The sequence below is a fragment of the Vanessa atalanta genome, chromosome 22 (genome assembly GCF_905147765.1).
Source record: "Vanessa atalanta chromosome 22, ilVanAtal1.2, whole genome shotgun sequence".
Classification (NCBI taxonomy): domain Eukaryota; kingdom Metazoa; phylum Arthropoda; class Insecta; order Lepidoptera; family Nymphalidae; genus Vanessa; species Vanessa atalanta.
In genome coordinates this window covers 323,354-349,458 of record NC_061892.1, presented here as the reverse complement: position 1 = coordinate 349,458, position 26,105 = coordinate 323,354, and the positions used below count along the sequence as shown (strand labels likewise).

At 32.9% G+C, this 26,105-nt stretch overlaps 2 protein-coding genes across 3 annotated transcripts in view; both read right to left on the bottom strand.

Moving 5' to 3' along the window:
- LOC125072792 overlaps positions 1-22,971 on the bottom strand; it is a 31,530-nt gene extending 8,559 nt beyond the window's left edge. For both annotated transcript variants that reach the window (XM_047683487.1, XM_047683486.1), the window contains exons 1-4: positions 22,821-22,971; positions 12,947-14,443; positions 12,523-12,684; positions 11,850-12,051 (exon numbers count right to left, since the gene is read on the bottom strand). In XM_047683487.1, the coding sequence (XP_047539443.1) occupies positions 11,850-12,051; positions 12,523-12,684; positions 12,947-14,443; positions 22,821-22,872 (1,913 nt within the window). In that variant the 5' untranslated portion in view covers positions 22,873-22,971. The remainder of the gene's footprint in view (positions 1-11,849; positions 12,052-12,522; positions 12,685-12,946; positions 14,444-22,820) is intronic.
- Positions 7,198-8,900, bottom strand: LOC125072795. The gene has a single exon (XM_047683491.1). It carries the CDS (start codon positions 8,304-8,306, stop codon positions 7,350-7,352), a length of 957 nt encoding a protein of 318 aa, XP_047539447.1. The 5' UTR covers positions 8,307-8,900; the 3' UTR covers positions 7,198-7,349.
- Positions 22,972-26,105: the final 3,134 nt, after the last annotated feature.

Here is a 26,105-nt window from a genome sequence, read left to right as displayed (position 1 = left end):
TTAATAAGAGACATAAATATTTTCACTGATAACTTAAATGATATCGAATACATTTATAAACTTAACATCGCCACAAATTGTGACTCGGGCAATTACCCCGGATAAATATAGCTTTAATTAATTAATAGGTACGTTCGAGTTGGATAGATTGTTGGATAGATGCAGAACAAAATTTTCGAAACGAACTTATTGAAAAAGCAGCACATACATTAGCAAGTATTTATCAGTTAAATTATGATGACACAGAACCACCTGAGTGTCTGTCTGAACGTGATATACTCAAAAACTACCAAACAACTTTTCATATAGTTTTCAGTAATGGGCGAGGTGATTCATGATGTTTTGTGAGGAATCTAATTAGGAACGTATCGTAACGATAATAAATTATTAGATTTGTATACATTACACGTACATTTTAATACATTAAACGATCTAAACTAATATTATAAATTCGAAACTAACTCTGTTTGTCTGTTGCTCTTTCACGACCAAACTACTGAACCGAATTTGATGTAATGTGGTATGAATTTTATGCCTAATACCTGATTATCAAATCCTAAAACGTGAGCAAAACCGCGGACTACAACTAGTTATTAATACGTTTGTTCAAAAAAACTTCTCGGTATCAAAATTAAAATAAAAGGTAATCGATTTGTTGTCGTCATATAAATATCCAATAGTTAATTCAACATTCTCAAAATTGGTCTTAAAGCTAATCCATTGATCTTCGTCGAAGAGAGATGTATCAATATAAAGTGGAATTTCGAATAAAATATTATGTATTTATGAAAAACCATTTAACACAAGATCTCCGAAATTTTAGATATAGATGCAATTGTAACATAGAAAGATTTTAAATTAACGTGGTTATTTTCATTACTATAAGTATTTGAAACGGTATATTTACCATGTTTTTTATTTTTACTTGGTGGAGCTAGATATTTCGACATTGTCTACGAATGTCCTGTTCACGAGAGTGAAGTTTGACGAATGTCGACGGCATTAGAAGTATCCATATCGGACTACCTCCTTTCTCGTACGTTTGCTGCGTAACCACTGGTCACCTAGTGGTGATCTGATGACCACTGGTCACCTGCTCAGACACAGTCGTGTTTAATTTAATATGAATAAGGCGTAATACTCGATAAAGGATTTTAATATATATGAGAAAAAAGTGTGGAGTTAGTATAGAGGAACACTTTTTTGCCGGTTCTTCTCGGTAGAATCTACATTAGGAACCGGAGAAAAAATGACGACTTAAGAGTGCTCGTAAGAGATTTGATATTTGCTGAATATTTACAACTAGGACATAACCACCTTTTCTACTATATCTATAAATTTAAAATAATGAAGTTTTGTGTTTTTAATCAACTGTAAAAACTACTAATGATATACATAAACTTATACCATAAGTTTCATCGCGTTACAGAGATTTCATTATAAACATAACACATGGCCGACAACGTCTGTCGATAGTTTTACTTGTAAATAATAAAACACGTACCGTTTCTAACATTTAGCAAAACAAATAATTCAACGTTATAAACAACGAAAATAAATCTTTGTTAGTTAAGCTTGAGAATAACCAACACTAATTTAAGATACGAGATTAGGATCTAACCTTTCGCGATCAAAGGCGAGGCAGTGGGTTTTATCAACCATCCTACGTCGTTTCTAACGCATCGCTATGTCTAGACCATGACGTAAATATATATATATGTAATTGAAAACAAATTGTAACGCTTATGTTCATTATAATAACTATTTCAATTACTACCTAAGATTCACCCCCTCCCCCCTGAAATGCAGGTGAAGTCTAAAGCGAAAAGTAAACCTGAAAAATATCGTATATTTTCCGTATTTTAGTATTTAATAACTTTACAAAAATAAAACAGCATAAAGTTTTCACTGTAGCAAACGGTTCTGTTTAAGAAGGTTTTCCTTTCTTTTTAATTAATTTTAATCAAAATCTATTTATAATACAAAAACTCACAATGATTCCTAATATTATAACTCACTAGCTAAACCTGCTGCTTTATCCGAAATATTAACTTTACCTATATCGCATAAGCCGTCAGCCCCGATTTTACCCTTCGAGGGGTGACTTAAACAAAAGTACCTTAAGTCCTTGCCCGGGCAAACTATCCCCGAACCAAATTTCATCTAAATCGGTTCAGTGGTTCAAGGGTGAAGAGGTAACAGACAGAGTCATATTTTATAATATCAGTATAGATTTGCTGACCGTCCTGACATCGTACGTTTTAAAGTAAACATTTATATATAAAATCCTATCTTGTGGATGCTACTCACTCAGTCAATATATACTATTATATATTTTAGTATATATATTATACATATATATAATACCGATACTGCGCGATCGAAATATAAACGGCTTGAAAATGTTATAAGTACAATGTGTATTAGATTCTTGTACATGAGAAATCTTCCATCAATTTATTATTATGAAACAATCGTTATCAATAAGGGCTTTAAACGAAGCTATGCGGTTAATCAATTAAATTGTCCGTATAACGGTCGTGTTGATTGAACAATTGTGATCAGTGCGATCGGCTTACTGGATCCTGTACCGAATACATTTTTAAGCAGTTTAAATCTAAATCAAAATATCGCATATTTACATCAGGAGTTATAGTCCTATTCCAGGTTTTAATCTGTGTACCAAATTTCATCCAGAATTAACAAATCCTGTCATCAAAGAATCGAAAAAAAACCATACAAACTTTCGCATTTCTAACAGATTTAAATAGGCTTTTATTAGTTATTTCTAATCAATTTCTAAGCTCTGATTATAAAACACAACGTTAAATAACTAAGAAATACAAAGCTATAAAGGTTCGCAATGTATATTCTAACTCGTGCAAAAAAATGTAAATAAAAAATATTTCCAATTTACACTTGGGCATTCTTCGTTAAAAATTTTTAATATATTTAGAATACACACAGAAATAAATTTAATATTTTAAATATTTAATGAAATGTTAGCCTGTTAGTCATCTGCATTCCGAAAATATTATCGAAACTTTGAACAGTTGTTTTTGACACTAGTTTGAAGACGTCTGGTGAATTTAAAAGGTTACATAATATACAATATCTATAACATAAAACATATATAGCTAAAACAGCAGTAGTTATAAAATACAATAGAAACTAAGTAGGTAAATAGCGTTTAAATGTAATACCCAATGACTATATAACGCGCATTCAGCAGATGTTCACGAAACTATAATAATTAAATTAATAATTTTTTTTTTAAATAAACAAAATTAATTTACCTATCAACATCAATGAGGTATTTAGACGGATTGATTTTATTATGCTCAACTATTTATATAAATTTAGTGTAAGGATGTGTACTGAGGAGAATCTAGCTTAAAACTAACCAAAATAAAATTCGAACACAAACTCATACGATCTTTCGTCCTTTTGTAGAATATGTCGTGTCGTCGAATCAATTATAAAATTTATTTTATTTTTCTTCAATGAAATAACAGACGTGTGAGATTTTATCGAAGAATTTATAATAGAAGTCAACGTTATCTAACCCATCAGGGGTTATTTCTGACACCATGGTGCATTGCGGAACTTTTTCTGCAATATGTCTACGCCTTATACGTGTCGCATGGTTTGTGTTCGTGATATTTATTTTTTGTATATTTCATTAAAACATCTCTACCGGCAAAATGTTCTCTATTCTTGAGGCTTAGAGTTTGTTGTTCGGGGTGTACAATACACAATACACATGTGGCAGAATTTAATTCGATACGGACATGCAGTTTTCCTCACAATTTGAACAATTTATTTCTTTTGACAAACGTGATCATATAGACAAGACTAATACTTATATATTTTACTTTATCTACAAAAATATTATATTAAAATTGTTAACTCGTCAAAGTTATGTTTTTTAACTGTAAACCTCAAATGTCTCTCTTGTCCGGGCCCCTTGTTTTGGTTGATTTATATGAGAGCTAAATGGTGCTTGTTTGAGTTCGAACTTTACAGCTTCGCAAGCAATATCTAAGGCGTGAGTTACAAACATACATACCTACAGTTTTCTAAGATACATTTTCTTATGTAATATTTATATAGAGCGTCATATCCGTTATTATATTATGTTATAATTGATATTTGTTATTCAAGAAAAAAAAGGAAATTAAAATTCTTTGATCAAGGCAAACAAAGAAGTGATAAAATTTTATTAAATCGAAAGTAATTAAACGATCAAAATCTTAATAGAATCGAAATTTTAATCGATTTACTCGGAAATCGATATAAATTGACTAGTGAAATAAATTCAGCGTTTGTAATTTATATACGTTGTAGATCTTATTAAATGCTATCTATTGATAAGCATATAGCTTTGTATGGTCCCTTAAGATATACCTTATTTGCCCTTAAAGCAATATTAATTTGTTTTATTACAATCATTATCAAGCTAAGCTTATCCTGGATGAAGGATGTTTGATCTTAAGAAATTAAAGGATTTCAGATATTTTTTACATTAAAACATTAGACGACCGTTTGTGCAAGCACAGGTGCTTAAGTGCCTCACCCTCATAGTCCGATAAAACGCCAATCTAACATGAAGCAAAAGCCATGCTATACAGAATCAATGTTGGGTTTTTTATAAATATCTAGCTGAACCTGCGGCTTTAACTTCCGACTCCAGTTTCACCCCCTTAAGGGCAGAGTTTCGTAAAATCCATTCTTAGCGAATGTCTACACCCTATAAGAAACTGCCAAATTCAAGTTTGTAGATGTTTAGTTTCAGCGAGTGTTATTACGTTTTTATATATTATAGATAAATTTGTACATCGATGATGTTATTTTAATAATAAACTATTTATTCCGTATGTTGAATATATTAATGAGTTTTTGAATCTGCAATGTAGTTTTTGCAACTTTGATATCACACGTCAGCTAACACAAGATGCAGAGATTTAGCAACAAAGAACGCGGTGCCTAATTGGATACCAGGTTTATTAATAGTCCAGAAAATTCATTTCTATCCAAAAATAGAAAACTATGTTTTGTTAAAATAGTGGATGTGTTTACTTCTTTCGTTTTTTAAGTATAAAGATTCGTAAAGAAAAGGTATTTTACTTTGTGGTAGGGCTTTGTGCAAGCCCGCTTGGGTTAGTACCACAAACTCATCATATTTCTTGGCGCATTAGCGATGTAATGAATGGTTAACTTACGTCGCCATGGTCTATGGGTGCTGGTGACCACTTACCATCATATGCCCTGCCACCTATCTTTATTATTACAAATCTATAAATAATTATACTATCGATACTAAATACTATACTAAAAATGCGTGGTACTCGTTGATTTTCGTAGGGGATGATTATTACCAACTTGCTATAGTTTCATACAAGTTCTTCTTTGTAAAATCAATATTATATTAATTTACAATTGTACAGAAAACAAAAAAATATGTTTGTTGAGTCAACAAGGATTACAGAATATTATTTACATTACGGTCAAAAATGGCATCAGATCCTGGCGCAAGTTATTGGCTTTCTTGGATCTATCATATAGGCCGAATTTCATTAAAATCGGGCCAGTCATCCACCGGGTGATTTAATTCACCGCCAAACATGAGGTGAATTATAAACAATTAACTGTCATTTTCTCAATTATTACGCAATGATATTAATTTAGCGGTCGGATATAAAAACCGCGAACTTCAGATAGTACAAGTATTTCCGGACCGCCTGAACTTAGACGCTGCGACTTTGAACATATATTCAACTAAAACACGTCATGTTAAATGTTTCTTCAGAAAATATTAGAAATATTGTATAGGTTTTATAGATACCAAAATTAATACTATATTACATATTAAAAAAAATGAAAATATATATATACTTAAAAAGATATATATATATATATATTCGCGATGTACTATTCGCATCAAATACATATTCGAGTTCGCCTGCATATGTATGTCAGTGAACTCCCCCGACACGGCTGGACCGATTTCGATAAAAGTTTATTGTGTGTGTTTGAGTCTCTGGATGTTTTATACTGGACCCGCTACCCGCTGTAGGGGGCAATGCGATTCGGGGTCAAGGATTATTATTGTTGTTTTTTTTTTATTAAGGAATAAAAAAAACAACTTCACAAACAAATGACATCAGGACGAAGTTGGGTTGAAGCCAGATTATTTATAATTAATTTTCTGCCTCATTTCATGGAAACGACAGATGTAACTGTCCAGGCGTCGAGCAAAATAATGTACGAAATAATAAAAAATGACAAAAAAAAAAACATTAAAAATACAAAAGTTAAACTTCACTTACCAAAATGCTAATCTTCGTTATCTCCCGATATTATTCTACACCCATATTATTTACACGTAGTTATTACGTAACAAGTAATAGGAAGAAAGTTATGCTAGTTGAGACGGATTCGACTATTTTATCTATATATTTGTACATACTATTACACATTGTAACGCTTCCGCTAACGAAGTGACAGCTCGCTGACTTTTAAACTTTTATCAATTATTTCAAGGTTCAATAGATCCAGGATTCCAGTCTTCTTTGTTTTATTTACAAGAGTTTATACTTCGATATGTATTTTTTCACTCTAAAGGGCACCTTATGCCAATACCTTTTCATTTTCATTTTAAATGAAAAGTTTTTGGCTAAATCTCATACAAGTTTTTCTTCTGTAAATTTAACAGGTTTCTTTAATACTTCTAGAGGTTTCGATCGGATACAGTTCGACTTGATCAGATCGTTATTGTTATCGTTAATCTTAGTTTTATTTATTTTTTTAGTTTCGTTAGCTTCAGACTGTACTTCGTTATTGTTGTCAGCGTTTAGCCCTTCGGGTATATTTAAATCTGTTTTTCTAGCTGTTTGTCTACCGGTGCAATTATCGGAACGAACGTTATTCTGCATTTGCGGGTAGTGATGTAATATTGCCGTAGTATTGAACGTAATTTTGCCGTACTTCACATACTCTGCGGGCCTTTTGCTCTCGTGTCTACTCGTACTCGGTGCACTTAATTCTACGTCATCGTTTGGTGATCTTAACCTAATATTTGTAATGGGACTCTCGTCTGAGATCCCTTCTATAATATCTTTCGTTTCGTCTAGTAATCCTAGCGCAACTCTTTTGCTACGCTTTAAATTCTCCATGTATATATTATAACGATTCATATCTAAAGTAATGTTTTGTTTTAATGGCAACGAATTTGGCAATTTCTTTTGAGGTATATCCTCGGCCGTGTATCACAATTGTTTCTGGTCGTTCTGGTTCTTTGGATTACTCGATTCTTTAGCCGCAACGCTGTCGCGCGCGGCGTTTGTTAGCTATGTCTGAGACTGCACCATCGATATGCTGGTGGTCTCGGTGACGATGGTGGGGGCGGGGAAGTCATCTCTCGTGGAATCGTAAATGGGGAACTCGCAGCACAACATGCATTTCAGGAATTTCGGTACCTCTACGTAAATAGCTGGCGGTATCGGTATAAAGGGTGACGTTGACGCTTTATAATATAAATAATCTGGGTTATCTCTATACTTTTCGTCGGCCGATCGTTCGAGCAAAGGTATACCAGATAAGAACAATATGATTGCCGCTGTGAATAAAGGCGATAATATAGCAATGTATTCGATACCTTCGATAACATTCAGTGATATTATAAAAATACCCCACCAGAGAACGACTTCTCCAAAGTAGTTGGGATGTCTGGACAATCCCCAGAGGCCGTCGTTACACCATCTGCCCTGATTGGCTGGTTCTTGGCGGAATGCAAATTTTTGTAAGTCCGCATAAGTTTCAATTAATAAACCAATCACAAACACGCCCGCACCAGCCGAGTCTAATGTTGTCATTGTTTTAGGCGCCTTGGGATATGAGTGGTGGGGTGAATTGATTATAATGACAGGTAAACTAACAACGTACACCCACACCGCCTGGAAGGTATAGAACACGGCAAACCTCAGAGTGTTACTTTTGCGATCCTCGAACTGTTTGTCTCTGCCGATGTGATAGATTCTGTATATGAGATATCCCGAGAGCCTCACGCCCCAAACACATACAAACGCTGTCACCATAAGCTGTCTGCTGTCATAGCTCTTCAACGTGCTACCTCCTTGGCCGAGAAAGAATGTTAATAATGCTATTATGATAAAATTGGCACCACCAGTGAAATCTGTAACTTTGTCGCTCTGTGACAGCGAGGCGATCATGAAAAATAAGATCTGCATCGCCACGGTGACCATAGCACTTACGGCAAAGTTGTTTCTATCTATGAGGGGCTCCATGTTAAATATTTGACACTATATTTTTGAAATTTTGGCATCAGGGAATACTGACATCGATCTTTTGGCGCATTGCTGCATTTTAACACTTATGCTTATCTCATTTAGGTGCTATTATTGCTAATTTGTAGCGCGAATGCCATTTTTATAAGCCGATTTACTATATTTATTATTTATTTAAGCGTGGTTTGTAAAGCGTACGATTTATTTTACAGGAGTGAACGTGTATTTGAATTTTAAAGCGTGGCACTGTAAGCTTGTCCCGCACGAAAGCTTGCTACTAAAATAGATATGACGTTTCCACTGCGCATGTCCGTGGTGGGCGCATGCGCGCTACATGCCTCACTCCGGATTTAACATTACGTACTTTTCGTCGCATTTTCCTCTTATCCACCACAACATTGTATTTTATTATTGATGTTACCTTGTTTTTGTTCCTTCGCTGTATATTGTTTTTAGTCGTACGTTTCTGATGCGTGTTCCGAAATAAGTTCTTTATTAGGTCGAAGTGACGTAAACGAGTGCGAAACTGGGCCACGGCATGTACGTGGCGTGTACTTGTTTTTGAACGCACTGATGTAACTCGTAGTCGGGAATAATGGCTTGCACATGGTCCAATATATGCAAAGACATGATCGCATTGTACGTATGTTTTGTTTACAAGAAGATAGAAATTGCAGATTATTTAAAAGGGCATTACTAAGGCAAATTATACGATAACAAGAAAACAATAAAGATCATAGATTACGTGGAATTAAAATTGTAATGCTTTGCTCAAAAAAAAAATGAAAAAAACAATCAAATAGCATATCAGTCTACTAATAAATATTAGTCCTATTTAAACAGTAGCTCCAAAATGTATTTATTGATAAATGAAATGAATATTGCGTCATATTTTAATATTGATTAATTAATTTCTAATGTTATGTCTGGTGCTGTACTATCACGTCAGATAACCTTTGTTGTGTTAATAATTGCATTTGTTACATCCCTAAATAACAAAATGATGACGCAATTCATTTTAACTCAAACCGTATTTATAGACGACGTGTAAGAGTATCTCACATGACATGTTTTGGCCGATATGTTTGAATTCTCTTCGTGATATGATATGTTGTTGTTTTTAAACGGTTATAAAGTTTGTAGAAATGTTATTATATTCTGATAAAGTTAGTTATTTATCATTTCTTTATAATATAAAGAGTAAAGTTCGGACGAAGTTGTCGAAACGCAAAACTATCGAATGAATGCGTTTCTCGAGAAAAGTTTTGGAGCTTAAAAACTCCTATCGAATGTCAACGCCTACGTATATTTTAGGTCACAGCTTATTCACAAATTAAGACTAAATATGACTAAATAATATAAAAAAAAATGAATACTGACTATTATAATTAATTTTCTACCAATAGTATGTACATATATTTGTTATATTTATTTGGTGTTTATTCAGAGCTGAGGTCAGTGGAAAGATTACGAATCTTAACAAAGTTCGCCAGTGCTAATCCGGGTAACCGATGATTCAATCAATTTCATGTTCTTCGTTATATTTATGATTCATATTGTGTTCGGGGATGATGGAAATCATTATGAAACTTGCACGCGTTGAATCAAATACTGACATCTGTGTATCCACCAACTCGCACAGAAGCGCCTTGGAACTAGCTTAAGTTTTCCCTCCACCAGATTGGCAATGAAAGTACTTTTTTTATGTTTTATTTTTTGTATATATTCTATTGAGTCTGCCTTTCTTTCATTTAGAAAACTCTTTCTAAGTTCTTTCGACATGTACGTTTACTTTTATATAACACTTTTACTAGGTGATAGGGCTTTGTGCAAGCCTGTCTGATTGGGTACCTACTCATTATATATTCTACCGACAAACAGGAATATTCAGTATTATTTAAAGGGTAAAGTGTCCTTTCTGCCGTACAGTATATAGCGCAAGATTAATAGCGCATTTATGATGGCAACTTACCATAGGTGGTATATTGACCACCTATCTATTTTATATAAAAAATACGTGTTTAACCTTTGTAAACGATAAAGGCTACAAACAATCTTATCAAATGGTATTAAGGTTTTATTTCATGGTAAGCAAGTTCGATAACTAATCTCCTAGGATACAATATAGATTACTATATATATATCTGTGTAACAAAGAAAGATTAAACATACAATTCCATTTTTAAATAAAATAAATTCATAGTAGAATTCACGAATCAATTTTGCTACCGATAAATTTATGTTATTTGTAATAGTCTCGCTATATTATGCACTACGAACAGTTACTGATTAATAAATGTTTATATATAATACCAAACTGTTCTATTTGATTTTTTATAATAATCTACTGTTATTTCTAAAACACCTATTTCACTAATAATTTTTTGAAAATCAGGCTGGAAGGTCATCTAATGGAAAGTGATTCCCACTGCCCATTGACATCTGCAAAACGGCGGAGATTGAAAGGATGTTGCCGTCCTTTAAATAATTTAGTAATGAGTATGCTTTTCTCTTAAAAGTACTCAAGTCATATCGTTTCGGAAACACCGCCAGAGAAAATTGTTTTCATCGAGTGGTCGAAGCAAAACATAGGTCTTAAAAATTGAGCTGTTATACATATAGATTGATTCAAGCTGAAGGCTTATATGTAAAATACATGCACAATATAGTAGAGAAACGCTGATAATTTTAGAGGTTTCTGAAGTGATGTCGTAAATAAACATATTTTTAGCGCCTACATTGCAAATAATGGCTGAACCCTACGAGATAGAGTACAATATTGTACTACAGTATTGTACACCTTAAAAAGTCTTAAAAAAAGACCGGTTTATATTGTCTAACGATTGAAAAACTGTGAACGTTGTAAGATATTCTGTATATTTAGTATCAGCATTGCACCCGTGCGAAGTCGGTATGGGTCACTAATATTATATTTATATATTTCTGGACATCGATGTGTTGAGGATGAAATTTGGAATTCTTTGGGATATTCCAAGAAAACTGCGGTAAAAGACGCGGAAGATTGGTCCAATATCGTTTTAGATATTAAATAGTGTCGTAACAATTCAAGGTTAAAGTTGTTTATTTAACTTCAGTGCTGCCCTTGAAATGGACTAAATTTAAGTTAGTTCACGCTAGGCACTTGTGTTTCAGGTTAAAGCACTTTTTATTACTCATAAAAATCTTACAGTTCACTTGTACAATGAGTACACATAACTTAGATACAAAGTTTGTTTCAATGGTAGAAGACCAAAAAACAAAAGAATATATAAACTTAAATTTTAAATATAGAATAGTATTTACTAATTTAATTCATATACATTTTCCCTTACAAAAATGTTTAGTTGCTTAAAGGTAGCCGTACTGGCACACGATTTTGTACAATTCGATAAACTATTACGTATTTTTACTCCGTTACATAGAACGCTTCTATTATCTTCTACACCATCCATTGGCGTTACACCTATCATGCTACCTACAAACTTAAGCTGTATAGCCTCTTCTTCTAGACCTAGAATAAGTTAATTGAAGTGAATAACTTACGTGGTGTTTATGCCAGGGTTGATATTGTTTGAATTTATGTACAACGTAGCCATGTCAGCGATGATCAGCCTGAATTGTTCCTCGATATTTAAGAAGTCATCAAACGAAACGCCTCCTAAATTCAAGGTGAATGTCGATATTGGAGTCGGTGCTGGTTCCGGTTCTGGCTCTGGATCTGGTAAGGGAGCTCCAGGTCTAGGGACTGAAAGGTTATTTTGAATTCAAATAATCTTCTTAATAATTAATAGTTTATTTCATAATTGATAATTCTTATGAGGACATTCAACAAGAGCAGCCACTTATAACAATTCAGAAGAGACCATCATAACGGTGTTATAATTTTGACCACTGTAGGATTGAGATATGAACAATGCACAATATTGTATACAGATGAATTTTCACAAACATCATTACTCTGGACCGAGATCGCCCAGTTCAATGGCCCATGGCTAGATCGCGTGACACTTAATTCGTGGACCAAAGCCACTGAATTTTCATGTGCTTAGTTTGATTTTATAATTCATTTCGTGTTCGGTGACATGTTTATCCTCAATCAGCGCCGAATCAGCGTGATGGAATATGCTTCAAACCTTCTCAAAGGGAGAGGAGTCTTTATTCAAATTCATTCAATTAAAATTTTATTTATAATCGAAGATAATAAAACGTAACTTACCAACCATCCGTAAACTCAAGCGAAAACCTCTTAAGAACTGCATGGCCTGTTTTGCTTCGAAACGTATAAACATCTTGTCGACGTCCAGGAAACGGTACCGTCTCTCGGTACGCAGAACGTATGAGAACAGGAGACCATCAGATCCTTTTTCATCAATCCTTCCTAAATTTGATTAAATAATAATTGACGAAATACATCATTTAGGTCAACCAGATTAGTGCTATCATATCGATATAAAGATTAGTTTTTTGTATTATTAAATATTTACCAATGAGAAATAAATAATAAATCATACAAAAAAATGCATTAGCAAAGGTACAGTATCAGTTCAGTTTCTTCTACTATAAGGAAAAATAAAAATGAATCCTGCAAATTATATTTAATGAATAATAAATTGATAAAGTATTATTAAAAGGTTTGTTACCTGGTTTTACAAGTAAGTAGTCGCCAACATGGCCGTTGATTGCGAAGTCAGTAATGTTTAATTCTATTCCCATACCATCGCCTGAGATAATCCAGTCTACAGTTTTATTCGTCGGGTAATGTTCCGGATAGTTAGGTGATGTTATTACTACGGGCTTATCAACTGTGAGTGCGATATATTCTGCTTCTTCCGAATAAGTAGATGCCTCTAATATTTCTTCTAGATGTTCAGATCTAAATTCTTGCATTAGTTCATGCACTTCTGCACTAGACAAGTCCTCTAGCCGTTCTGTTGTCTTTAATTCGTCTGTTTTCGTTGCTTCCGTTCTTAAAATTGACCCTTGTTGTGTTGTAGTATCTTCATTATCTTCAGGTATAGTAGTACTCGCAACTTTTTCAGTAGTTTTGATTGTCACTAAGTTTCTATTTTCAGCTTCACTGGCCATTAAGGCGTCATTAAGATAAAGTATGGGATCAGACATTTTACTTTCTGTTACGGGGGATGATTTTTCAGATACATTTTCTTCAACACTTTCCTTTTCTTTATCTGCATTTTCTGTTTTTGATTCTTTGCCATTATCAAATATTTGTTCTAAGTTTTCGTCATCTATTTCTTCGTAATCATACGATCCGTCTTCTCCGATTTCAGAAGATTGAACATTTTCATCGTCATAATCTTTTAGTTTGCTCCATGTTTCATGAAGTCTATCTATATCAGACATTAAATCATTAAAAGCATTGTCTACTGTATCTTCGTCAGTAGTTTCTTCTGTTTTATTATTTGTATCCTCAAAAGACTTTGATTCATTATCATTATCTTCACCCCCATTATTGACGTCTTCTTCAGTAATTTCATCCTCTTCGAGCGAATCTGGAGTATCATCGAAAAGTTTACTAGTTTCTTCAATAACTTCATTAAGGTCAGTTTCTTTATTTTCACCAGACTTTAAATCTACGAAATCATTATCGGTATCTTCAGTTAAAATTGTTTTTGTTTCTTCGATGATCTTTTTCTCACTGTCATTGCTCGAATATGCTAAATCATCATATGTTATCTGTGTGGAACCTTTAGCTGAATAATCTAATCCCTTGTCCTCTTTATCAGGACCTGCTGTTGATAACAACTTTGGATCGTTATTTATTTTTTCAGAGGAATAATTCAAAGTTTCCTTGTTACTATCGTTATTATCTTGACTAGACAATGTAGTTTTAGCGTCGTTATTAAAGTTTTCTTCTCCCAAGTCTGATCGATTATCTTCAAACTGGTAGTCATTTATACCGTCAAAGTTGCCTTCAGATTTGATATTTTTTTCATCACTATCTGCCCTACTCTCAGCAATAATACCTTCATCGGCATAAACTGGGGATGTTTTTGTCACACCATCATTTTCTATAGCTGTGCTTTTCGCTGGATCTTTGATGTCGTCATCAAATGATTTATCTATAACATCATCGTACCAGTAATCATCATACCATCCATCGTTATCATAAGAGAGACCTGAAACAATAATAATACTCGATAGTACACAATATTTAAATAATCGTTTTGTTAGTTTCACTTAAGTTTTACAGCATTTTTAAAAGAGAGAGATCAGGAGTGTGTTTAAGAGGATCTAGTGCTTTCAAAGGTAATAGAAGCAACATAATCGCCTTCCCCCGGGTTACTACCTATTATTTCTCAAAAGCAAAAAATATTGTCTCATTCCATAACTAAACTAAAGACTTATTCCAAAATTCAATCCTTAACGATTGAAAGATGACTATAAGTTCTGGGACGAGACTCGACCAACAAGACAACTGATTTGTCTACTAAGTCTAAATATAATTGTCAAATAAACAAAACATTTTGTCGTATCGGTGATGACAAATAAACATGATATCAGATCTATGTAGTCTGATAATACACGTCGGGTGATAATAATAATATTCCTTTGTTTTTCTCTTGATGACGAAGTTTGCCAAATGCGTACATCGCTGTATTGTCACCGAAAAATGATCCGTTGGTCATAATAGGCTGTTTCTATGGTAAATAAGCATATTGTACGAACAGTTTATGTGCAAGCGAATTATATTTTCCTAATGATAAATATTACAGACAGAGTAAATGACATATAATTAAAAATAAGTCGCATAGTTTTATTTTGGCATTCTTATATTGACGTCCGTTTTTGTGATTTAGATTAAAAAATGTTTAATCGGTGTGACAACTAGAGTTGTGCATGAGTTAGTCTATAATTGTGAAGTATGGCGTTACCAAATGCAACAATTTTTAAGTGTCATCTTTTTATAAGATATATTGTACATCGTGTTGGCTTCCTATTTAATAAATAAATAAATTTACACACATGATTACAGTTTAACATCATATCTAATACTGATTTAAATTATAAATTTTCTGGTGTTTAAAAATCACTTGTATTTTTATTAGAGTTGAAGTGTAAGATGTTGCCAAATGCCAACATCTCGCACTGCCAATGACCAATTAAAGATTGTGACATATTATCATTTTTTTAAAACTTCGCAATCTACACTCGATATATTATTGAATATTATTTGTCTGTGGACGATGCTAAAATTTATACTGAATTTCTTGCAGAATAAATAAATATGTATGAAACAAAATAATTACTTGAGTTTCTTGTCGGATTTTCTCGGTAGAATCATTGCGAGCCGATTGAAGCGTTACATATAATTTGCTTTTGAAGGTATATTTGAATAAAGAATACCAGAGGTCGTTCCGTGGTCGAAATGTCAACTCTTCCTATTATAAAACTGTGCCGCTGCCTGCCGTCTTAATCGTCGTCGTCATACGCTTGGGCCTTTTAAACTACGCAACGGATTTTAATGCGATTTTCAAGGATACATGAACATAGCAGTAAAGGAAAACTGACACTTCCAAATTTCCTAGCCGGAAAAAAAACAATAATTTTTGTTTTTATAAGTTTTTTATTAAATCTAGAAGTTGTATTTAGTGTTTTCAATAGCTAGTATAAAAATGAATGATTATTATTTATAGAAAAAATAAACTCATAAGTCTATGTTTTCGTATTTTGTATTTGAGTTTTATTTGAAAAATACGAAAGATCGGAATATAAATAAAATAACTTGGCGGAAATCGGCAGTAAAAAAATACAAGGATATTTCTAAAAACGTTGTTCTAAATGTTTGGATGCAGATTATCAATATAAAATATATTAGGTATATATAATTCTCTCTAACTTTTAACATTACTAAATTTCATACACAAGTTTTTTTTATCACGTATTCATATATAAATATATTAAGATTTAGTTTTCGATTCATTCGAACATTCATGAGGTTGTATGATAGTTGTTATAGATGATTGAGGATGTTGTACATCAAGGAGATTGCATAATAATAAACGCACTTTTAAACTACGAGTCGAATCTGAGTGTCACATATTTCGGGGATTCCCATTTTTCAATAATTATATATACTTGGTGTAGAAATAACGTTCACAGTCATGTTATTTATTTAATTTCTGTTATCTGTACATGACTCGTGGGTTATTTTAAACGCCGATAACCTTGTCCAGAGTTTCCCAAAACTTTAACGTTAAATTACAAAATAATATTCGTAATCAATAGCATTAAATTGTCTCGTGTTGATCTTTTTTTTTTTATATTACACAACATAAAATATTATCTACAAAGGGCGGACTCAATGCTAAATGCTTTCCCTGTAAAATTTAGGAAGCGCAGAAACGTACGACTGTAGGTATGCAAAAGAGAACTACATTAATTCAAGAGATTTCTATCTTTACCATCTTAAAATTAATATAAAAACAAGATTTGCACACAGGATATATCAATTTAATTGGATATGATTACTATATTGACATATTTTGATTTGTTGTACATGGTAAGGCTTCCTTTTCTCTTGTAGACAATTTATTCTATACTATCTAATAATATCGTTAATCTATCCAAGACTCGCTAATATCAGCAATATAATGACCAATCTTGACTTCAATTCAATCAGAGAAGAATAAAACCTGAACTATTCGATTTGCTAATAGTTCAGGTACATTGGGCGCTACAAACAATTCTTGATTAGTCCATCTTAATTTAGTGAACATCTCAGATCATTCAAAGTATCAATTGACGCGATCAATTCAATGACAAAGTTGTTCCTTTTGTGGTTGGCAGAGTTAAATAATATCTGTTCATTAAATCCGCGTCTCACTCGTGGTTGTGACCTGACACCGAAACTCGAAAATGATATCCAAGTCAAACCGTTGACACTTTTTTGTATATTCATACTCGATACAAAATATTAAAACAAGTATTGTAGACTGGCAATTTACAAAACTAACCATTATTAAATTTAACGAAAAGCAACCACCGATTTCGAATGCTGAAAATCTACAAATTAGAGACATAAACACACTACTCAACCCACGCTTTTTTCTCAACTACATAATCTTGTATTGTAGTAATATCTCTTATTTATTACGTAATAGTTTATTTATAACATTGTATTAATCGCTAAAGTTGAATATCTCTGCGGTTTTTTTATAAATCAAATGCTTTACCCTCGCGGACATAAGGGGCGTACCCAATGTATTAAGGAAATCCTGGGACACTAATATGGAATATACGTATTTCCATAAATACTGGAGAACAAAATAGCAGATGATACTAGAAAATTGAAACAAGAATTTTGGGTATAATTTGTTACGCGTGATTGGTGAGCCAGAAAATAGTACAGTATGATCATTGGCGTCATGACACCACACAATCGTACACGTCAAATTGACAAACCTTCTAAAATAGAAAATTCATAATATTGACCTTTTAATAAAATCGTTTAAGCAATTAATTTAAATGGACCCTGCGATGTCGAACACATCGTACGTTAAGGCGTTTAATCCAGAGATAAATATCGGTTATCCAACAAGAATAGAATACTTCCACTGCTTTTAAAATGTTATTATACTCGTAAGTGTGTTGAACAATATAATGTAATTTGATAAACGCGACCAAAATCTTTAGTTCAGACAGCACGTGTACGAAGTAAGGCGTCGTGGACTCCCCAAGCGTGACACAAGTCGCTATTGAATGACAGGACCTGTCAGGTTTCAACTTACGTCACAGTTCCAAAACAAATTTCGATCTACATTAGTACCGTCGTACATTTATGTATCTTATAAAATTAAATGAGAAATTATTTTGTATACTTCGTGTCTTCTGGTAAACGGTTCTAACGATTTGTTTCAAATTTTGTAATCGAAAAAGGTTTTACTTTTTATTTTTAACTATTAATATTCTTATGTATAGTAACGCAATTTTCAAAAATAATCAATATTATTACATTTCTGCACGAGCTTGAATTGAAAAATATTTGGTATTCTTTAGCAATTTGTCTTATCGTGTGAAGTGAAAACTGTTATACTGTCTGAACATCAAGTCCTCATTCTCACTACCCGTGAAAGGGATATAAAATCCCTTTGTTGCAGTTATCATTAGAAAAGATTAGATATAGTATAAATCCTCGACCGTTTGATATTGATAAAGAGAAGTCTAGACTGACAGACACAGGACAAGCTAACACTACACTAAGTGTTGGATTCATCATGCTACTTTTCCTAAAAGATTTCCAACTATACTATACAAATTTAAATCATTTGAGACCGTATTAGTAAATTATACAGCAGAAGACAGGTTGGTTGTGTATCCATAGAGATAAATGGAATCGATAAAACGCTCCCTGCGTTTACATGTGGTCACGATTTATACACTAGCTATTAATATTTTTATTATTAAGTGAGCACCCCTTAATCTCGTAATTCGGCTATTCACATCTGCTGGGCATACCACGACGGCCACATTTTTTTAAATTGTATTTCTAACTGTTTATAAATACTAATATTGGACAATTATAACACTTGTATTAATAGCTTTATTCTCGTAATCATTATCTGAAATAAGTACATTCTTTGAACGGTTGTTTCAAGGTCAATATACTAAACAATACGACGTATTGCTTTCATATATTTTTAGGCTTTATATTTCAGGCATTAAAGGCGATATTTGTCTGCAGTAATTTCGGCTACAATTCCTCAGAAATTCATAATTGTTTTATACGATTTTCGTTTCAATATATTTGTGGATAAGGTCCAAAGCAGAGTGCTCGAATGTGATTTTGTTGCACATTTGACAAGCATTAGAGATGTGCAGATATAATTAAAAAATATTTTACGCCTTATTCGTTCGTGTTAAAGTTGATTTTTGTTTGTAATCTTGGTAGTTATTTAATACGTCACAAATACTTTATTACTCTGTTTTACTCCATTGTGTATGAAGTTCTAAAAATAGAGTCGTTTTGTACTTTAATAGATAGTTCGAGACATGTAGAGTTGACTTATATAAAAATATGTAACACCACAATATGTTTGTGTATAGATATTAGGTACATATATCATTCTACATATAATAAAATGAAATGAATGAATGAATCGAATGGAACAAAATTTATTGAATGTTATTTTCTTGTTTTATAAAATAAGTGTGGCGGGCGAAATAATGGACCAGCTGATGGTAAATTGTAACCACTGGCCATAGATATCGGTGCTGTATTAAATATTAAGCATTCCTTAGACCGCTGATAGGCTCCAACTTTGAGATGTTGAACTAGGATGTTATGTAAAAGACTGGCTGCCTGACAAGTGCCTGTAGTTACACCGGCTCACTCAACTATGGTTAATGTTACAAAGAAATGTGATGCAAATAGGCTACCGATCAGCCTGATATTTAATATATTGTCTCAAGACAGGCGAAAAGCCTGCCTGTGATTTGGTAAAAGTACGACATGTCAGCTTAGAGCAGTGAATACCTAGACGAAATCGTTCTAATAATTTTCAACCTTCGTAAAGAGTGAGCAGATTTTGATAAAATAAGGACGTGATTAAGAAATATATTTTTTATAATTCTAATAACGAAGCTTAGATTTAACTGTAATAATAACTTAGTAGTGGGACTCTGTGCAAGCCCATCTGGGTAGGTACCACCCATTCATTAGATATTGTACCGCCAAACAACCGTATTCAGTATTGTTGTGTTCCGTTTCAAAGAGGGAGTGAGCCAGTCTAGTCAGTAACTACAGGCACAAGAAACATAACATCTTAGTTCCCAAGGTTGGTGGCACATGGGCGATGTAAGGAATATTTAATATTTCTTATAGCGCCATTGTCTATGGTCGCTTGTACTACTTACAAGGTATGTAAGGATAGTAAAAATGAAAACGCATTTTGAAAAAAGTTCAAATATCTTGTTCATAGAATGACTTAGTTTTATTTGAAAACATACGAAACCAACCGAGTTTAATTTAAATAACTTAACATTACTTTACTATGCATGACATCATCGAAGTGCATGAATCATACAAGTTAATTAATTCATCAATGTTTTAAAAAATAACGCGAAATTTATTACGAATAACTTTATTTAAATTATTCATATTTTGACGTTATTAATCGAAGAATCTTTATAGCTTATAGTCTGTTCCAATTGAAGAAGCCTTAGATATAGATTTAGATATTATATGCCATTTGATAAGCTCAGCTATATCGTGCACTACAAACAGTTCTTGATTAATATATATCTATATTAATAATACAACATTATTCCAGTTATCTACATATATCCACTTTAATTTTACTTCCATGGCTCTGATAACAGCTTCGCCGACATTTAAAACGACATTTATTTGCGAATTAATAGGAAAGATAAGAATATCATAGATTATTCAATGTTTCGACCGATAATATTGCATTAATTCAATTTTAAAGTTGTTTGTTTGTCTTGAGGAGTACAGTGGGTGGATTAGGTTATGGATGATACAACTACATGATGTCAACATAAGTATAATCGTAAAATTAATACAGTTTCTTTTTATTTTATTGTTGTTCAACAATTAAAATACAAAGTCACGTTAGTTAAATACAATTACATATGTATATAATATAGGATATATTATCTCTGTCTGGAAGTCAAGAAGTAATATCTCCACGTTTTTTTATCATCTATATAATCTTGTTTTGAATAATATATACTAATAATAATACTTCTAATACTAATACTATATATATATAGAAGCCTTTATCTTTTAAATGTTAGAATAATTATTATTATAATAATGTAGCATTACTCATTGACATTTCACGATCGAGTTCAGCGGTGAGTTTCGAGTTTTTCATTACAGAATCCATATTCCTGGGTGAATTATGAACGTCAAACCGATATGAGTAGTTATCGATTCAAATATAACCGACGGTGAATCACTGCTTATTATAAAATAAAGATAAACTCAACAACTAATAAATGAATTTTTAGGCGGATTACACTAATGGTCGGAGTGATCCATGAGGAAAATTTTGGTATATAATTCATTAAAATTTTGTTAAAATTTTATGAAATACAATGATTGTTGAAGTTCTGTGCTCGTGACGAAGCCGGGTCTGGTAGTTAATTTAATAAAAAGTACATTACAAATTAAGCAATCGAATAACTTCTCACGAGAATCATCGAAATTAGAGACACGAGGGATATAACTATGATCGATGGTCTGTAATTGTACATTCATTAGATCTTTGTTTACCTCTTAAGCTGAAAGCTAACGATACCTACGACTGTTAGTTAAAATTATAAACTAACAGCTTGAAAATATCACTGCTGGGCTAAGGCCTCCTCTCCCTTTGAGGAGAAAGTTTGGAGCATATTTCACCACGTTGCTCCAATGCGGGTTGGTGGAATACACATGTGGCAGAATTTCATTGAAAATAGACACATGCAGGTTTTCTCAAGATGTTTTCCTTCACCGGTGAGCACGAGATGAATAACAAACACAAATTAAGCACATGAAAATTCTGTGCTTGCCTGGGTTTGAACCCGAAATCATCGGTTAAGGTGCACGCGTTCTAACCACTGGGCCATCTCGGTAAACAATATATATTTGTATACAAATAGTGCTTGTTCTTTAACAATATAATTGTATGGAAATCGTTTCGTAGACCTAGACATTGGACATATGTAAGTATAAAAAACACAGGTTGATTAAAATATAACGCTCTTTCGTAAGAAAAAGCTAATTCATTTACGTAAATTATGTACCTGTATTCACATTTAGCAATTGCCAAAATACTTTCTTTAATACAATTAGCTTTATCTTTATTTGACTTGATTTAATTGAATTTAGACTTTAATTCGTATCAATAAAATGTTACGATTTATTGCTGTTTTAATTAAATTAATTATAATTACTACAATTTCACCACAGTGCTACAATATACCTAATCAAGCTAAAACCTAATTACGTTTTAATATTATATTGTTATAAATATAATATAAATTATTAAGAGAAATGAAAAATAATAAGTATTAATTACGTCTATATTTATAAATATTATTACTTACAAATTATTCCAATATAATGATATTATGTATGGTAAAGAACCCACATCTGTCTAGATTAATATTGTTCACAACATATATCAAGTAAAAAACACATTCGGGTTTTAAATTCAAAGTAACGGATTATTAAATCGTATTAAAAGTTTTATCAAAAACAAAAGGTACATTCATTCTCTTAACAAGTATATAAATCTCAAAACAAAACATTCATAATGTTTAAATTTTATAATTAAATATATATTTCATAATCTTTTTAAATATTCCGTAACACGTAATGTGTTTAATGTATATTAAAATAAACAGTTACAACTATCACGCCGATGTTTAAGCTGATTCGTTAGACCTTTGACACGCGTATACAATAAATGGCACCAACAAAATATATAAATACTTTTTTTTAAATATAGAATTATTAAATAGGATAATTTATATAAAAAAATTTACCTCCACATCCCGATATGGCTATTAAAGCCAGGCAAATCCATAGTTTAATCATTGTTATTTCACTGCACTGCGCGTGCGCACGTACGGTAGCATCCGTGCGTGAGACTATACTGAGGATTTATATGATAATACGTTTATCAGAGTAATATTAAACACTACGCTCATGGCTCGGATATGCTTGGGAATAAAAAAACATTTGAACGATGAATAAAATGTAGAGTTCTAAAATTAACTTTTAATCCGTTTATTTATGTCCATAGGGCTCCGAGAAAATGTGTTTGTGGCATAATCTATTTATATATTCTGACAACACCAGTACTGCAGTGCTTTGCATTTCTTGAGTGAGCTTGTATAATTTTTTGTATCGTCTTAGCATGGACAGCGCAATGACCAACGTATTACCGCGTGACACCAGCAAGGGTCGCCGCTGCGTGAAAACTCGTCACCATGAGTTGCTAAATTATCTGTCCCGAAATACACAATGTACCTCACCACTTGTACGTTTGTATTTAAAATCACTCATCCAGTATGATGTAAATATGAATTGCAATGTAAATTGTTATTTTATGATATAATTTCACGCGTCAGCAACAGTAGGCGGGTAATGATTTTATTTTCCTGCGTGTGAATGTGTCACTTGAGCCTAAATGATGCGACTGCTTTACTGCATACTGCATACTGCACAGATGTGTGTGCAAACTCATCACATACTGTATTCTCTCATATATCGTATACTTAGTGGTAGGGGTCTGTGGCAGCCTATATGGATACCACACAATCATCATACATTTTCCCGCATAACAGCAATAATTTATTAGTATTATGTTTTCCATTTTAAAGTGGTTGTGACCCAGTATAACTTCATAAACAATGGACATAACATCTTAGATCCCAAATTCTGTGACGCATTGGCGATGTAAGGAATGATTAATATTCCTTAAAGCGGTAATTTCTATGTGCGATGGTGGGCACTTACCATCACGTGGCCCACGTGCATCTTTATTGTAAAAACAAAAAACTTTGAACCGTCAATGCCCAAGTTCCGTGCTCCTAATGAAATTATCTCGATGGAAAAATACTTTGATATTTACCGGTGCAACTCTAGAATTCGAAGTCGTGATCTGCAGCCTTACAAGCCGGCCGATAAACCATCAAGGCAGTTAAAAGTCGATACACAAATAGTAGTAGCTGTAAAATTTTACTCTGCGGAAGAAGGAAAATTAAATAAAAGTGATCTGTAATAAATAATACATTGTTAACATCGCATTTCCGGTGGGGGGTTTCCCACTCGGTTACAAAGTGCACGTTTCATTTCACGCATTTCATTTACCTACTCGAGATTACAATTGCTTTCAATTTGAATACGATTGTTATTGCATATATCAATGTCTTTTTTTTTCTAGAAATGTTACATTCGTATAAACATCTACAACATTAATACACTAACATTAATAATTTCAATGGCAAAAATAAGAACAGTCAAATCTTAAATTTAAGTATTCCAAGCGAATACATCTGCTATTTTACGCACCGCTAATATCTGATTAATATAAACTAGTCTATTGGTTTAATCTGTGGATCCAATTCTATATTTCACTGGTAAAAAGATATAAATGATATATACATCATATCATTCTCTTCAGTAAATTGTACTCGTGCAAAGGGGCGGGTCACTAGATCACTTAAAACAATTAACAAATATAATAATTGTTATATGCCTATTCGAATCGAAGAAGGAATTAATATATAAACAAACTTTACATTTAAGTATTTCATACATTAAAATCCTGTAAATTTCCCACTGCTGGGTTAAGGTCTCCTCTCCCTTTAACCAGAAGGTTTGGAACATATTCCACCACGCTGCTAAAATGCGGGTTGGTGGAATACACATGTGGTAGAATTTCGTTGAAATTAGACACATGCAGGTTTCCTCACGATGTTTTCCTTCACCATTGAGCACGAGATTAATTATAAAAACAAATTAAGCACCTGAAAATTCAGTGGTGCTTCAGTGGGTTTGCACCTGAAATCATCGGTTAACGCGCGTTCTAACCACTGGGCCATCTCGGTTCATTATTTCTTACGATGTGTTAACCGCACAGCTATATTGAACACTACTTACAGAACTTGATTGTTATGTCTTCATTTATAATGCAACACTAGTCCACTTAACTACTTGGATCCACTTTAATTTAATTCCAACGTTCTGATAACAGCTCTGTCGACGAAAACGCATTTTTATTCGCAAATCCCCACTGAATATCATAGATTATTCGAGCTCTCGACCAATTCGATGTCAAATGTTCTTTATTTGTCTTTTGTCCTCTTGAGGTTGGAATGATCAATAGACTATACTCGTAACCGCTTTGATTTCTTCGCCGATATTCGAAACGCCATTTCCTCACGAATCCATAATGAATAGTATCAGTAAATTTTAGATCTTGAATGACGTCATGTCAGTGCAAGGTCGGACTTGTTTATTTGTCTAAAGCTTCTTCCTGTCGTTTGAATCGGCTGTATATATACTTTTTTGTTTTCATTGCGTTGAATAAAATCATTAACGCATGCTTTAAATAATGTTAATTTATTTGTATACATTATGTTACACTTGATAGTGGAGCCCGATTTTTGCCTAAAATGTAAACATAATTATAGAACAATAAATTGTTTGTACTAATACCATCCATTACAATTATACAAAAGGCTTTTGTTAGAAACTAACTTTATTCAAGTAGTATTTTAGAAGCATTTTTTATGGTATGGTCAGGAGTTTGACCAAATGCGCCATCTGATGTCAAGTGTAAGTATTAACCATTCCTTTCACCGCCAATGCGCCACCAACCTAGTATAGTTTGTTTATTCTTGCTCGCTGTTATGTAATGGGATCGGGTATATGTATGCATATGTAAGTATGTACAGCGTTTTTCACAATATTGATTGGCGAGTAAGCAAATAGACCACCTGATAGTAAGTGGTGACAAAAAGGTGACTTATATCGCCAGTTGGCCACCAAACTTGGGAACTAAGATGTTATGTCCCGTGTGCCTATAGTTACAGTCCCTCGCCCTTCAAGCCGGAATATAACAATACTAAGTACCGCTGTTTATCGGTAGCATATCTAATGAGTGGGTGGTACCTACCTACACGAGCTTGCACAAAGCCCTAACGCCAAGTAATCATCAATCAGTTATTTTAGTTTTCTATCACCACGATGATTCGGAATGTAAATTCTACTGAGAAGAACCGGCAAGAAACTCTATAGTTGCTCTTTTTCAATGATTGAAA

Bases quoted from the DNA above. Each gene is read 5' to 3' on its own strand.
- LOC125072795 (XM_047683491.1), bottom strand. From the start codon at position 8,306: ATGGAGCCCCTCATAGATAGAAACAACTTTGCCGTAAGTGCTATGGTC.